We start from the raw sequence: 13774 nt of genomic DNA on the forward strand, positions 1-13774 counted from the left end.
AACAGTGTGCAGAGTGGGTTAGAAGGTTGTTACCGACGTTAAGTCAGCTGAGTTAAACTCATGCCTGTACTAGAGTTAGCAGTGGAGGATCTTTAGTTCTTCACTAGACAGAGGAAATCAGGTTTTTTTTCCCCAGTCCATACTGGTGTCTTCAGGCAGTACTGGGTCACGTTTGATCTCCGGTTGTTCTGTGGATGCACCCAGTCAACGCTGTCAGCTGGCTGCAAACAAGGCAGACGTATTAAAAAGTTTGCTATTTCTTTGCTCCTGTACCCCTTCCTTCTGCAGCCTGGGTCCATCAGTAAGTATTATTTTATTTGTGGAGTTTACATAAAATCAACTTTTTAGGAGTCGAGGGAGAATCTGTTTCAGTGTCTAATGAGAACTGTGACTTCTTATCCAAAGCAAACTGGATCATGTTTCATCAGGCAGTATTTGATTAACTTAATCTTGCGACACAGGAGGTGAAGTTAAAAGCAGATCTGAATTCTCTGGGGATGTGTGCCTGAGGAAGGCGGAGGTCTGTGACTGAAATAGCTCAGTGGGGCATTTCAAGAGCAGGAGGCTTGTCCACAGTTAACAGGATAATGTAGCCCAGTAGTGCAGCAGCATCAGAATGAGAGCAATGCAAATAACTGCAGATTGTTATGTCAGGATATCTGCCTGAAGCTGGGAGAGTCAGAAAATCACAGGCATAGCCTTACTGTAGTTGGGTTTCTGCATTTGTTCTTGAAATATTCCTGCTTTTTAGTTCGTAAGCAGCGTAATTGCCAATCATGCACATCCACATCTAGTGAAATCGTTTGCTGATGCAAACTTTTGATGTTGTTAGCACTGTTTATGTATCAGGTTGTTTGCCTCTGCGTATACGTGTGCTTATCCATTCTTGAAAACCTTTTCATTTGCAGCTATTGCCAGATCTTTTCCAGCTGCTGCAATGAAGTCTATTTACTTCATGCAAGTTCTTTTTCAGTGGTTCTTTTAAGTATCCCTATTCTCAAAAATTCTGTATGATGAGTTCTAGTAATACTGAGAGAGCCACAGTATTTTCTTTGTGTTAGTGGTGAGGATGGGATTTTTCTTCCCAGATTTTATCCATTTCTGAGCTGTGTGTCCCTATATGTGCTGACTCAGTAAGAGAGGGATCTAATATAGATGATACGATTTGTTTTCTGGGGACTTGGCCACTTTAAAGGAACCTAGGCACTGCTTTGCACCAGAAGCCTAACCTGTAATGTTTCAATGCTAGATATGCACTACTTTTACCTAATTAAGAAAAGACTTACTGAGTAATTAGTTTTAACACATGGCATTGAGTGAAGTAATGGCCATCAAAATGAGGTAAAATAACTTCTTTAATTAAAAGGAATGCACACACACAACTACATAAAATTGGAAAAAACAAGCAGTACAGCAAGTTATTTGAGTAAGGGCCTCTATTGTCTGGACACTTGCTGTTCTGCTGGGTTCCTTTTACAATCTGCCATATGTAAATATCCCTCAGGCATTGGTCCAGTTCCAATTCGGAATCTTCTAGCTTCTGTTCACTTAAGATACAGTATCTTTCCCTAACTACATTTTTATGTGTTATTAATAATGTTGCACTTTATGTAGTGGTATTTTCTCAGCCTGGAATAGTATTTATGTTCCTTAAATTACTTTCTAAAGGCCATAACTGAAGTGGATGGTTAATTGCCTACCTTTAACTGGGTCAGTCTCAGGAGAAAAATCACGCCCTTGTAAAGAGGTTTAATCTTAATGCCAGGAGATTCAGATTCAAAACCACTTTTTTTCTAAGCCTGATTCAGCAAAGTCCTTAAACATGGGACTGTACTTAAAACCCAGAGAGGTTATTAGGTGTATTTGAGTTTGGCTGCTGGTCAGCTGCTTACGAATTTTGCTGAATTGAAGGATTCACACTGAATCCTAATTTCCTATTGGAAGAGATAGTAGCAGAGCAAAGTAATATTCTGTCTGAACAGCAGTGGCAAGATAGAAGGGAGACTTTCTTCCATGGCAAGAGTAGAATAAAGACCATTCTTGGTACTAGTCTACTGATTCTAGCAACCTGTAGGCAAAGTAATGTATTTCAAAACTGCAGAGGAACGTGGTGTTCATCGGTTTCTTTGGCTTAACTGGTGATGAGGAGAGGAGCCTGGAGGCTAGTGAGGGAGACAGAAAAGCAAATGAAGGGTCCTTGTGTTACACCTGTGATTTTCACATACGGGGTTCAGATCTCAGGCAGCCCAAGGGAGAAGCAGTTCACAAAGCACTCGGTGTAAGAATCTTGGCTGGACTGGTGAAATCATTAGTTCCCAGCTATGTGCAAGGCTTATTAAGGCTGTTCAAGTGGTTGAATGCTTTGCCAAAACCAGGACCCATGTAATTGGCAGACTTGCTGTCATTTAGCAGACAGTAACAGCAAGGGGAAATAAATTAACAACTCATACCTTACCCCACCTCAATTCAATGTCTCTTACTGGGTTAAACAGCACATCTATCAGATGTTGTCAGAGCCATCCATCGTTCAATATCATCTCCATTTCCAATGAACATTTGACCCACAGTCATCTTTGAGAGAGATGTACCTATAAAGCACTTTCAGCTCTCATCTTCCAGCATAAACGTGCTTCTCTGGGGGAGACAAGGTGTTTTGGGGTTTGTTCGGTATTTTTTCTTTGGGAAAAATCAATTCTATTGCAATTAAAATGGGCTGGATTCTAGCAAACCCTAGAAATCTGAAACGTTCAGAGCTGAAAGTGTTAAGAAAACCAGTCGTGTTGAGCTTTGTGCTTGGTGTTTACTGTTGGTGTTGATGTCGCCTCCTTTTTCCATCTCCAAGAAGAAGAACCAGTAGAAAGTCCGATGGCTGTGGAAGTGAAACCTGCTGCTCTTCCTGGGACGCAACTGGGGAAAGAGCATGGGCCCACTGAGCCTTCAGAGCAGGCCAAGGGCCTCGGTGAGGGTCGGCCGGATTTTGGTTTGGAGGCCACAGTGTGTCACGAAGACAAAATACCAAGTGTGGCATCCAGCAGGGAGAGCCTAACAGTTGTGGGGGAAATGCCTCTGAAAGACACATCCCCTTCCTTGGCTGCGGAAGGTGTGTCCTCCGTAGGATTGCATGTGTTTGCTGCCAGTGAATCTTCCAGCTTTCTCCGGTGCTTTTCAAGGCTGCTTCATTTCCTGTTCTTTCCATTTATTACTATGACTGCTCTTGTTATTATGCTTGAAGAGTGTGTAGCAGATACTGTGGTTGCATAGGTGCTGTATGACAACATGGTTTCCCGCTGCTGCAGCTGATTCCTTTTTTTTTCTTTTTACCTTGCCATGATACAAGTGCTTTGCAGCTAAGCCGATTGCTCTGCGCAAGCCTTTTGCCCCCCATCTCAGACATGTTTGCCAGTCACATTGCTAATGTTTGTATATTTTTTTCTTTTTGGTGCGGAGATTCATCTGCTTGTCTTTCAAAAAGTAGATTTAATGAATTTAACTATGACATAAAGAGGCTTGAATTGTAGAAATGTTTTCATTTGCAGCGTGCAGTATATTTCTGTGTGTGTGCTTCTGTGCATTCTGGTTTAGCTTCCCTAAAGCTATTGCTTCTTATGTCATATCCTTGCCATTCATTGCAGCCCACCCCTTCTCCCTCAATCATTGCAAAAACTCTTTTTTTTTGCGTGTCTTACCTAATTACAAAGGTTTAACCTGACCAGAGTGCCCTGCTCAGACAAAGCCCCATCAGCTGCACTGGGATATTCACCTTCTTCATGAAGTTTAGGATGGGGTGTAAAGCATCAAGTTCTGATCTGCTTACTGTGACAAAGTATTTACTCCAAGCAATTGTCTTTCAGTACACGAGAACTAGGCTTCAAGATTGTCCTTTTCATGGCATTTCTCGTCGGTCAAGGTCAGCGTAACAAGGTGTAAAGACACATTGCATGGAGTAGTGACATAGCCACCCATTCAGTACCCGGTGAAGAAGGGCTGCATCTGGGAAGCTGACTTTCCATCAGACCCACCTCAAGAAAATTAAATTCCCTTGGCAGACAGAATATCTTTAGATGCCATTGGTGTTGTACATTGGTGCTAGAGTAAAAGGCACCATAGGATACGCAAGAAAAATCAGTATCTAGTTAATCCATGTCTGTGAAAGAAGGATGACATCTGCTCAGTGGCTTTGTTTTTATACTTCATGGGGCCTGCAAGTCATGAAATGTAAAAACACAAAGGGTCAAAAAGTACCGGAGGTGTAGAATTCTGTTTTCTTTCTACCTGCAGAATGTAGAATGGCAGTAGCTTTTTTAACTTTGTATGCAAATATTTAAAGAATGACCTGTAGTTTGATAGTAGTTATTCTGACAAATTCATATTCATCTGAGTCACAAAATGGCTCCATGGACCTTAAATCAGATGTAAGGAGATTCACATTTGGCCCAATGCTTGTTGTAATAAGTGTTAGAAAGAAAAACTTGTAAATGCTTATTTACAGACTAATGCAGAAAGTATTCTGCTGTATTTCTTTTTCCCATGTGATAGGAATCATCATTTTCCAAAGGATATTAAAAAAAAAATATGGTATTAATGATTAATAGAGTATATATAAAAATAAATAGGTAGGATTCCATACAAATATAGTGACATGTTGTAAGTGTAGTATTTTCAGTTTTAAATCAACTTAATTAGGGCTGTGCTACAGTCATTGAAACATGGCTGGTATTCAGTTACAGCTGAAGATGACTGGCCATGCTGGAGACCTCTGAGTCTAGCACTGTTCATAGCTCTGCTGCCCATTTACACTTTCATGGCAGCAGTGAGATTTTTCCATTTGCCAAGGGATGAACGTTGAAAGCTGATGCAGCTAAAACAGTAGCTTCTTCTGACATGCCTCTTGTATGTATTACTGCTTTAGCTTAGCACACACGTGGTTGAGAAAGGTAAAATAAATACAGGAATGTGTTTGTTTAAATGTAAGCAGCACACAGTGATGCTGTTCGTTGGACTTAGAAAAGCAAACTAACATAAGCCTCAGAGTACAGCAGAAATTACCAGTGAAGTGAGGATTATTTCTGGTTTGTTTTTGTATACAAACAGTGAAGATGAAGTTGTCACGTGAAATGATCTAATTTCAGTTGCCACTTTTACTTGTGTGCAAGTCACATTTTCACTGCAAAGCATCATATATTGAAAGGAAACTAGGATTTAATGCTTTAAAGCAGATTTCTGTGTGGATAGCCTTGCTGCATGTTCGCATATTTTTCCCTCTCCATCATTCATACCAAGATGTTCTATACACCACATGACTGCCTGCCTGTAAGTGCTTTGAATAATTTTATTATAAAACCCAAACAAACTACTTCAGATTTAATTGCAGCCACGAAGATGGAATTCCATGTCCAGGAGGGCACGTGCCCTTTCACAACAGATCCATTAGACACAAAGCGACAGGAATCTGGAAAAGACAGTAAGACTGAGCAACCTAAACATGATGCCTTAGTTCCACAGCCAGCAAAAACAGAGGCTACAGATAAAAAGGATTCACAGAGCAAAGACAGAGAAAAAATGCCTTCACCTCTATCAGAACAGATCTTGGAAACTGATTCACAGAAGAAATTGGAAGCCAGTTTTGCAGAACCTCCTGCCAAGCTTCCTATTTCTGAAGTGCAAAAGGACTTGCCATCTGAATTGCCTAAAGGGAGCAAAACAGAAGAAAGGACTGCAGAGAAGCCCTCATCATCCAACCAAGTTCTATCTGTGACATTTAAAGATGACCTTAAAGATGTCCAAGATCTTGCCGTCAGCCGTGATGGGAGTTCTCTGTTCACATCGGAACCCAAGACAGAAGCAGCCAAAAGTGAACTGCCTTCAGACCCATCTCTTGCTATCCCCCAGGATCTTCCCCTCAAAGACAGTGCCAAAATAAAACCTGAACCTGCTGACCAACTGCTTGCCAAAGAACTTGCTGAAGATGAACAGGCCCACAGAGGCATGACCCTAACTCTGCAAGAAGTCTCAACAGTAACTGTAGATGGCTTGAAAACACCAAGCACACAGAAAATTCCTGCATGGGGGCAGGAAAAGGACATGACCAAGGATGAGACTGATGAGGAAGAAAGGTATGACTTCTATGATAAAGGGGAGGCTCGAATATTAGATGATGCTAAATTTACCACAAAGACTGAAGTTGAGACACTTCCCCCACACAAAGCAGACTTCCCAAAGGATGGTGAAACTAAAATGTCTGATCTTTTCAAGGCAGAAAAAGAAATGGACCAAAGTGGGCTCCAAGCAACAACAGCTACGAAAAAGGACGTGCAGCCAAGCACAGAGGTGTCCCCTGGCAAATTAAGCCATGTGCCGATCCCTGAGAAAACAACTGAGCACCCTGATACACCACAGTTATCCCAAATAACAGAGAAGAGCCCTGAGGCACCAAGTTCAACCGCTGATAAGGCTCCTGCTCCAGAACCTTCTCAAGAGAAAGATGTTAAAAAAGAAACCAAGGAGGATAAGGAAGGTGTTTCGGCTACTCATGAAATGAAAACAGAAGTGGATCGATCGGGAATGTCCAAGTATTTTGAAACCTCTGCACTGAAAGAGGAAGCCTTCAAAACAGACACTCTGAAACAAGGCAGCGATTACTATGAGCTAAGTGACACTAAAGAGAGTGCGTATGAGACTTACCAGGCAGATCGTCTGATTCCTGAAGACAAAGAGGAAGAGGAGGAAGAATTACAGATGGAATTGGATCAGCAGCAGAGTATGCCTGCTCGTGAAATAGGGTACAGTACCCTGGCTCAGAGCTATACACCAGACAAATCCGAAGAACCAAGTTCCCCAACAGAAAGAATGTTCACTATTGATCCCAAAGTCTATGGGGATAAGCGAGAGCTCCACAGCAAAAATAAAGATGACCTAACTCTGAGCAGGAGCCTGGGACTTGGGGGCAGATCTGCAATTGAGCAGAGAAGTATGTCTATTAACCTGCCCATGTCCTGCCTGGATTCTATAGCTCTGGGATTTAGCTTTGGCCGTGCACATGATCTTTCTCCCCTTGCATCAGATATTCTAACTAACACTAGTGGGAGTATGGATGAAGGCGATGACTACTTGCCAGCAACCACACCAGCAATGGAGAGGGCCCCTTGTTTCCCCATTGATAGCAGAGAAGAAGATGAGCACGCTGAAGAAGAAAAAGCAATGACAGAAGAAAAAGTCCAGCCTGAGACCTTGGCTGAATCGCCTTTCCCAGCCAAAGACTATTACAAAAATGGTGCTGTCTTGGCTCCTGACCTGCCTGAAATGTTAGATTTAGCAGGGACAAGATCCAGAGTAGCATCGGTGAGTGCAGATGCTGAGGTGGCACAAAAGAAGTCGGTTCCTTCTGATGCTGTGGTGGAAGACAGCAGCACTGCCCTGCCATCTGTGACAGATGAAAACCATGTAACTCTAAAAGCTGAAAGTCAGCTAGAAGACTTGGGCTACTGTGTTTTCAATAAGTACACAGTCCCGCTCCCTTCTCCAGTGCAGGACAGTGAGAATTTAACAAGTGAAACCTGTCCCTTTTATGAAGGCACAGATGAAAAAATGAGACGCAGCCTAGCTCCTGACCTGTCTTTAATAGAAGTGAAGCTGGCAGCAGCTGAAAAATCCAAAGAAGAATTCCTCAGTGAAAAAGACTTGACGCAGCATGCAACTGGTGAGTCTTTTCTAGCGAGGGACTTCGAGCAGGAGAAAAAAGAGAAGCTCGATACTGTGTTGGAAAAAAGTGAAGATCAAGCTGACTTTAAAGAGGGCTATCCCATTAAAGATTCAGAGTCAGAGAAGGCAAAACCTGAGGCAATCTTAGAAATGAAAGAGGAAGCCGTGTCTGATAAAGTTCATGTCCCCGATGATACCACCTACGACAGAATATTAGCTACACAGGTAACAGCAGAAAGAGATGCTATTTCTTTCTTGATGGAGAAGGAGAAGGAGAAGACTCTTAGTGTTGTTCCTGAAATAGCTGAGATAGAAGCTCCAATAAAACCAGACTACAATGCCATAAAGCATGATATGGAAGTGGCTGCCAGGAGAGCTGACCAAGAATATCAGAGTCAGCTAGATAGTAGGATCAGTGAGGTTGATTCTCTCCCTTCAGGGAAGGATAAAGCCCCTGTTAAAAAAACAGAGCCTGAGCCCAAAGAAACTCAACAGAAAGATCAGATCATCTTGTCCAGAGAAGCAAAGGATGCAGATTTACTTTCCAAGACCGAGCCTAGTTATGTGAAGGACAGCACCAAACTGTCTGAAACGGAAATTAAGGAGAAAGTAGCTAAGCCTGATCTGGTGCATCAAGAGGCAGTTGATAAAGAAGAATCTTATGAATCTAGTGGAGAACATGATCAAACCCAAGAAAGTTTGAACGGAGAACCCTTGAAACAGGAGGATATCAAAGGAGAAGCTCCAAAACCATCTGTGTCTGAGGAAGAGGTGTCTACGCAGTTGCCAGCAAAGGAACCTTCCACGGAGCTCCTCCTTCCAAAAGCTGAGCCTCCTCAGGAAGAGCCTGCTGAGATTCAGATGGACAGCATCCCACAGCCTCCAGAGGAAACTGAAAAGATTCCTGATACAGTTGTGAAACCTACAGAGGTCCAAACATTGCTGCCATCAGAAGTGACAGCTGAGGCCACAAAAAGAGAAGACCACGAGGAAGAGAAGTTAGGTGGACAAGAAGAGAAAGAAGAGGATAAACATCATCTTGTATCAGAAATACCCCCAGAAATGGACTTTGGGAAACCCACTGATGAAGAATTGCTAGCCAAGGTTTGCCCAGAAGCACTGCCTGAACTGAAAGGCATTATTGAATCAGTCGTGACCGTAGAGGATGACTTTATCACAGTGGTGCAGACAACAGTTGATGAGGGCGAATCTGCTTCTCACAGTGTACGTTTTGCTGCTACCCAGCAGGAAGACATCGAAGCAGTGGACTCCCAGGCTGAAGAGGAGCTGGAGATTGAGGAAGTGGTTGACATTCAAGCTGAGCCGAGGGAGGGCTCCCCAGAAGCTCCTGCTTCACCTGAGAGAGAAGAAATCTTGCTCACTGACTACAAAACGGAAACGTGTGATGATTACAAAGATGAAACAACAGTTGATGACTCCATCATGGACACAGACAGTCTCTGGGCAGATACTCAAGGTGTGCATTATCCTTTTTGTTTTGTGTGTTTAATATTTTTGCTTCCAAACCGTAATGATCAAAAAGCAAAATTATTGTAGCTGTAGTAATAATTTCAGCATGTTTAAAGAATGGTAGAATTGCCTACCTTTTTTTTTTTTTTTTTTTTCAATTAATCCATCTGCTCAGTCTTAAATTATTATTTTACTCTGCATCCACTGCAGTATTGCTAACATTTGTTACTAATCTTCTGTTTGTTGTTACAATGTGCTCTGATCCTACAGATGATGATAGGAGCATCATGACTGAACAGTTAGAGACTGTTCCTAAAGAGGAGAAGGCAGAGAGAGAATTGCGAAGATCATCTCTCGATAAGCATAAAAAAGAGAAACCTTTTAAAACTGGGAGAGGCAGGATTTCTACTCCTGAAAGGAAAATAGCTAAAAAGGAACCTAGCACACTCTCCAGAGATGAAGTGAGAAGGAAAAAAGGTTCATTTAACACTCCCTCTTACTATATTTATATATTTAATTTTTTTTTGTAGTATCGTGCAGTATTGTTAGGTTACTCTGTTGTAGTTGATGTGCATCTTAACACTATTATGTGCGGTGCTATTTAATGAGACACTGTACAGTTATGTGAAAAGCCATGTGCAAGGCTCACTGCTCCACCAGTCTCAGTTCACTGTAGGAATCCCCGCAGGGTTTTGGGAAGCACATCTGAGATGAATGCAGCAGTGCTCCCGTCTTCCAACTTAGCTTGGATCACCTCAGTAGAAACAGTGCTTAGAGCTGCAGTTGTGGAGCAGTGGGCCTGCCACTTGATGTACTGTATGAAACTTTGCTGTTTTTTTCCTGATTATGTGTTTTTGTGTTTTCTTGTCCATAGCAGTGTATAAGAAAGCTGAACTTGCTAAAAAAACTGAAGTTCAGGCCCACTCTCCCTCCAGGAAAATCATTTTAAAACCTGCTATCAAATATACTAGACCAACTCATCTCTCCTGTGTTAAACGGAAGCAGACAGGTGACTGCATTCTGTTCAGTTATGCAATGTGGCTGGCAAACATAGACTTTTTTTTTTAATCTCATGGCTATAGCAGCTTTTCTCTTTTTTAGTTATTATTCCTCCAAGACTATCTTCACAAATAGTATTGCTTTTTTCATTTTTTTAATCATTTTTTTTTTCTTTCCTGGTATTTGTTTATTTAAAGGAGGTCATGATCATGTGTGCTTGTCATTGCTTGGACTTCCAAGTGCTGTGGTTGTAACTTGGCATCATGCTTATAGTGTGTTGTTCTAGGAATCTGCTCACCATTTTCTTCTTTTGTTTCCTTCTTTTCTTATGCCTTTTTTTTTCTGGTGGGAAAATGTTGACAGCTTAAACCATGGTATGCATTTCCATTATTTTGCTTTACTCTCCTGCATAATGAGAAGTGTTTCAGACTTATATTTTGTTGATCGATGTTATCTGCCTTTACACTTTCCACTCTGTTACTGATGTTTATGCTGTACAGTCAAAATCCACAGGGGAAATCCATCCACATGCAGCATGAAGCTGAGAGAGAAGGAATCTGGACTCACACTACAATTGCATTTCAGTCAAAAAATTAATATTTGGTAGGGGAAAGTGAACTAAAGTTTAATATAGATTAAAACAACTCTTTTTCTATATGTTTTACTATTTACAGCAGTTACAACTTCTTGTATTCTTGCAAAAGACCAGAGGGAGGATTCAGTAAGTGTTGGAAATGGGGAGTTGATTGTTCATGTCACAAAAAGCGTGTTGGCTTTGTAGCATTCTAACTCTGACTGCATTTCTGCAGTTATGTGGTCAGTGCTGTCTTGCCTTCTCATACTCTAACTCTTCTCAACTATTCTGGCCCAGCAGCATCTCACAGACCTGAGTCATCCCAGTAGTCTTGCATAAGAAAACCTGCTCAGTGCCTTGAGTGAATGTGTGCTGCCTGGCAACAGTCAAAGCTTTTTTCTTCCCCTCTTAATGAACAAAAATATCTGTAAAACCGTTTCACCATGCTCACTGTTGCTGGAAAACTCAGTTATCCCTTATTGTCTTCTACCTCCCCTCTTTGTGCTTAATGAGGGGAGTTGAAGAGACGCCATGTGCAAGTTTGTCATATAGCACTGCACACCAAGAGTGTAGGCACCATATGTTAACATACATATCCCTGAGCCTAAACCAGTCGTTCAGTTCTTTCCGGGATCAGGAACTTAGAGGGGCATTGTTTCACTCATGTTTTCTTTTATGTAAAACATAGCACCGTTTCTTGAAGCCAGTTTCAGCTGTCAGTACATCCTATTTGTACTCTCAACTTGTATGATACTTGGCCAATGGGGTCCCATCAGAACACTGCAGTCTGTGCACCTTAAGTAAATTCCAGTTAGTTAAAACCTCAGTGTTGCCTTTTCTGTGTCTTCAAAATGAAACACATCCAATCATAAGATACAAGAGTCTATAACAGGAAGTTAGTATTTGCTCAGATTTTCTACATAGTGGGCCAGGAAATTAAGTCATTCTGTTCCTCTGAATAACAGAAAATTCCCATGTCACCGTGAGGTAAGTGCTGACAAATACTGGTAACGTATACTGCCATATTTTCCAAGGAAGGACTGTTGTTTGAGATTCATCCTTAACATTTGAACAAGAAACTGTGTGGCCAACTCCAAGGAAATCTTTGAAATTGAAATCTTTGCCGTTACTGATGTAGTTATGGGAGGGAAACCCCGCTTTGACTCATGCTTTGTGGCTGTGAGTTGCTGCTGCTGTTGTGCCATCAGAGGCGTGGTTTTGGGGCAAGGCCAGGCCAACTGCTTGGCTATGAGCAGGAGTCAGCACGCGATCCACTTCTGTTGCAAGTCTTCAGTTGTGCTGTCCCTTAAGAGGTAGAAGATGCTTGTTCTGTACTTAAACTGCTAGCAGACGCGTAGAGATCTTTTGTTCAGATGGAGAAGTTGTGGTGCTATCAGGTAAGTCAGCAGGAGCAGCACAGCTATGCTTTCCACTTCAAAGTGGTGGCTGATTAGGTCTCAATACCAAAGGAAGGAGGAAAGATATAATTTGTGATTATTTTGAAGAGATGCAGAACTGACCAAAGCCAGCCATAGAGGATGGGGTAAAATGTGATACTGAAGGACTATGCTGCACTTATCACTGGTACAAATCCAAAAGTATAGTATGTAGCTATACGTTTTTTTTTCCTCCTCATAAACTTTCTTTCCTACTTGTTCAGTTTAGAAGGAGATTATTCTAAGAGGACCCAGCTACTGAGTGGGATATGTGGCAGGAAACCAGAAATCCCCTCGCCATGCTTAGAAACTGCACAGAGAGAGGAGAAAGTTGAATGTCTCCGTCCTGTACAATGTGTTAGGGCTGCTGTAACAGCCCAATCCTGTTGGGATTACTACCAGAGGATGTCATGTGTGCCCACTGTCTTGCTTCTGCATTTTCTAAGGGTCCCTGTGGCAGAGATGCCAAAGGATTTGATATCTAGATAGATTTTAGGCAGTGAATTAGTTCTAGAACAGCATCATTAGGGTGAAACTAATAGCCTGCTTTCTCAAAAGCTCCCCTATTCCACAACTTTGTAAGGATGGAATCCGACCCAGAGAGGAAAATCTTAAGTTATATTGCATCAGAGAAATGAAATAGTGAATTAATATACTTGATGTCCCAGGTGTAATTTGAATGCTAAAGTGTGAGAGCTTGGTTGAGCTATGACGCACTGACCATAGTGGCTGACCGCACTGACCATCCAACTGGGATGGTAATTCACCAGACAATCTCTCTCTTTCCAACTGGAATTTTGGCTAGTATTTTAAATAGGGCTGATTTCAGCGTCCTTTATTTTGAAACTTTCATTAGTGGATTACTTAAGGGAGCCTGATTTTTACAGGACAGTTGTTCAGTGCTCTCTGAAGATCAGTTGGTAAGGGGTATCTTGGGATGAACCTTCGGAACTGGAGCCTCTTTTAGTTTGCCTTGGAACTTTTTACTGTGATTCTTAGATCGCCAGGTACATGAATACAAGAGCTGGCTTTCTTTGACATATGTAAAGTACAATTTTAACTCAAGTACAATGAATATAAGACATTTTTAGGATGAGTTCACTGAGACATATTCACAAGATAATTGCTTTGCATTGTAGTTCCAAGGTATATGAGCGTTCTAACAAGTATGCTAAGTGGAAATGCTTATTATTGCTGTTATTTTTAACCATCAAGTCTTTCTTTGGGTCTCTCAGCAGCAGTTGGTGAAACAAACCAGGCTCCTGGTGTATTTAAACAAGCAAAGGAAAAACTCTCAGTGAGTAAAATCATCTTATTGTCTTTCTTAATAATCCTCCTTTGTGCTCATTTCAGATCATTTTGTGTTAATTCAGTTCTTCATTTTTTCCATTTAGAAATTGTTTTCCATGTTCATTATTCATTTAAAAGGGTAATTAAAATCACCTTTCCTGGATAACAGTACCAACTAGCTCTGAATTACCGTCCCAGATAGTAGATGATGACAATTTGCAGATGTAGAAAGGCACACAGGCTCCAAACTGCAGGGACTGGATGCTGTTCAGCACTTTGAGCCAGGTCATCCTCTGGGATAACCTGT

General features: G+C 41.6%; 1 protein-coding gene across 41 annotated transcripts in view; it reads left to right on the forward strand.

Annotated features, from left to right (window-relative positions):
- Window positions 1–13774, forward strand: part of MAP2 (microtubule associated protein 2) — a 192535-nt gene that overhangs the window by 155264 nt on the left and 23497 nt on the right. For 14 of the 41 annotated variants that reach the window (XM_048953526.1, XM_048953528.1, XM_048953523.1 and 11 more), the window contains 5 exons: window positions 2843–3100; window positions 5360–9175; window positions 9439–9645; window positions 10043–10177; window positions 13413–13474. In XM_048953526.1, the coding sequence (XP_048809483.1) occupies window positions 2843–3100; window positions 5360–9175; window positions 9439–9645; window positions 10043–10177; window positions 13413–13474 (4478 nt within the window). The remainder of the gene's footprint in view (window positions 1–2842; window positions 3101–5359; window positions 9176–9438; window positions 9646–10042; window positions 10178–13412; window positions 13475–13774) is intronic. The other 27 variants (XM_048953544.1, XM_048953556.1, XM_048953545.1 and 24 more) reach the window with 13 other exon arrangements.

This window comes from Lagopus muta, chromosome 8 (assembly GCF_023343835.1).
Source record: "Lagopus muta isolate bLagMut1 chromosome 8, bLagMut1 primary, whole genome shotgun sequence".
Lineage (NCBI taxonomy): Eukaryota > Metazoa > Chordata > Aves > Galliformes > Phasianidae > Lagopus > Lagopus muta.